This window comes from Egretta garzetta, unplaced genomic scaffold, assembly GCF_000687185.1.
Source record: "Egretta garzetta isolate BGI_Z169 unplaced genomic scaffold, ASM68718v1 scaffold4, whole genome shotgun sequence".
NCBI lineage: Eukaryota > Metazoa > Chordata > Aves > Pelecaniformes > Ardeidae > Egretta > Egretta garzetta.
In genome coordinates, this window is record NW_009259329.1 from 646,602 (window position 1) to 648,301 (window position 1,700).

At 56.8% G+C, this 1,700-nt stretch overlaps 1 protein-coding gene across 1 annotated transcript in view; it reads left to right on the forward strand.

The window, feature by feature from the left end:
* The window catches only part of LOC104124402 (fibrillin-2), a 121,153-nt gene that overhangs the window by 95,485 nt on the left and 23,968 nt on the right, over nucleotides 1-1,700 (forward strand). Inside the window, 3 exon segments of the mRNA XM_035892341.1 lie at nucleotides 229-451; nucleotides 902-1,024; nucleotides 1,456-1,578. Of these exon segments, the coding sequence (XP_035748234.1) occupies nucleotides 229-451; nucleotides 902-1,024; nucleotides 1,456-1,578 (469 nt within the window).

The following is a 1,700-nucleotide window of genomic DNA, read 5'->3' on the forward strand; positions in this document are numbered from 1 at the left end:
TGGCTTGGGCATCCTGATGGGACATGGAGTCACCCCCTCTTAACCACCAGCCTGGCTCAATGCCTGGCTGCCTGTGTCTGGGGTTCCCCGAATCAGATGTCCCGTAAAAGCCACTGCAGCCTGCTCAGGTACCTTCAGCAGAGAGCCACCTTCTTCTCAGCGGGTGTTTGGGGAGGATCAAGGCAACAAGAAGTATTGCAGCCCCCTCCTCACAGCCTCTCAGCAGAGGGGGGGAAAAAAACCCATGGGAATTTTCTGGGCAAGCTGAGGGAAGCTCCCGTCTTTGGGTGGACACCATGTCGGTCTCATGCTTGACTCTCTCTAGATGTGGACGAGTGTGCGGATAACGTGAACCTGTGTGAGAACGGGCAGTGTCTCAATGCACCTGGGGGTTACCGCTGCGAGTGCGAGATGGGCTTCAATCCCACAGAGGACAGCAAGGCCTGCCAGGGTAAGTGCCCAGAGCTTTGACTGCTGCTCCAGGAGATCCAGTGTCCACCTCTTTTCTGGCCTTGGTCTCTCCACTGCACTGTCACCACCTGCTCCGTTACTAAGCAAGACCCACCTAAGCAAGACCCACCGTCACCTGGTGGTGCAAGGCTCCTGAGGTGCCAGCTCTTGCGCTTACAGGAGTTGGTCCCCAGCCTGCAGAGAGGCTGGGCTGAGCCAAGGATCCATGCAAGATGTAGACAATCGGCAAAACAGGGGGGAGGGGAGGGGGCATAGACACAGCATGGCTGGTCCTGCTCACCCAGGAGATGGTGTCCCATGGCACTAGAACCATCCTGAGATGGGTTACCCACAGCTGGGCTGTGGCTCTGCTTTGAGGTGGGAGCAGGAGAGGCCTGTCCTGGCCCTCACTCTGCCAGGTCCTGAGTACCCAGCTCTCCTTGTTTTGCAGACATTGATGAATGCACCTTCCAGAATATCTGTGTCTTTGGGACCTGCCAGAACCTGCCTGGGATGTTCCGCTGCGCCTGTGATGATGGCTATGAACTGGACAGGAGTGGAGGCAACTGCACAGGTATAGGACTTTCACGGGGCTGTCGGATGAGGATCACTGCTCTGTGGTTTGCTGGTTTGACCTTGGCCCAACCATGACAGGGAGCGGAACCAGTAGCCTAAAGCCAACTAAGGGTCCCTGGGTGATGTGGTGATGGGTCTTTGCTCTTGGCGAGGCCTCGATGCTGCTGGAAGTGGGGCCTTCAGTGGACAGGAGGGAAAGCTCAGTGTGGTTCTGCTCCTTTCTTCTGACTCTGGGCAGGGTGGTGTGAGGTAGGACAAGGCAAGGTCTGTTTCTAGAAGGGCTTTGCCTACTACCACGTGAGGAGCCTTGGAAGCACCGTGGCTGTTGGGATACACCCTGAAGGCACAGTGCAGAGCTTAGGGCTGGGGCTGTGGTTTCTGTGGCAGTCATCATCTTTCTTTTCAGTCTTCATCTTTCCATCTTTTCAGACATCAATGAATGTGCAGACCCTGTGAACTGTATCAACGGCCTGTGCGTCAACACCCCTGGCAGCTACCTGTGCAACTGCCCACAGGACTTCGAGCTGAACCCCACTGGTGTGGGCTGTGTGGGTGAGTGGGGACCTGGGTGAAGAGCACACCTTCCATCCAAGACCTTGGTGGTCCTTGTTGGTCCCATGTGGCTGGAGCTGGCCACTACCAGAGACTGGGGGGGGTGATCCCGAACTGCCCTG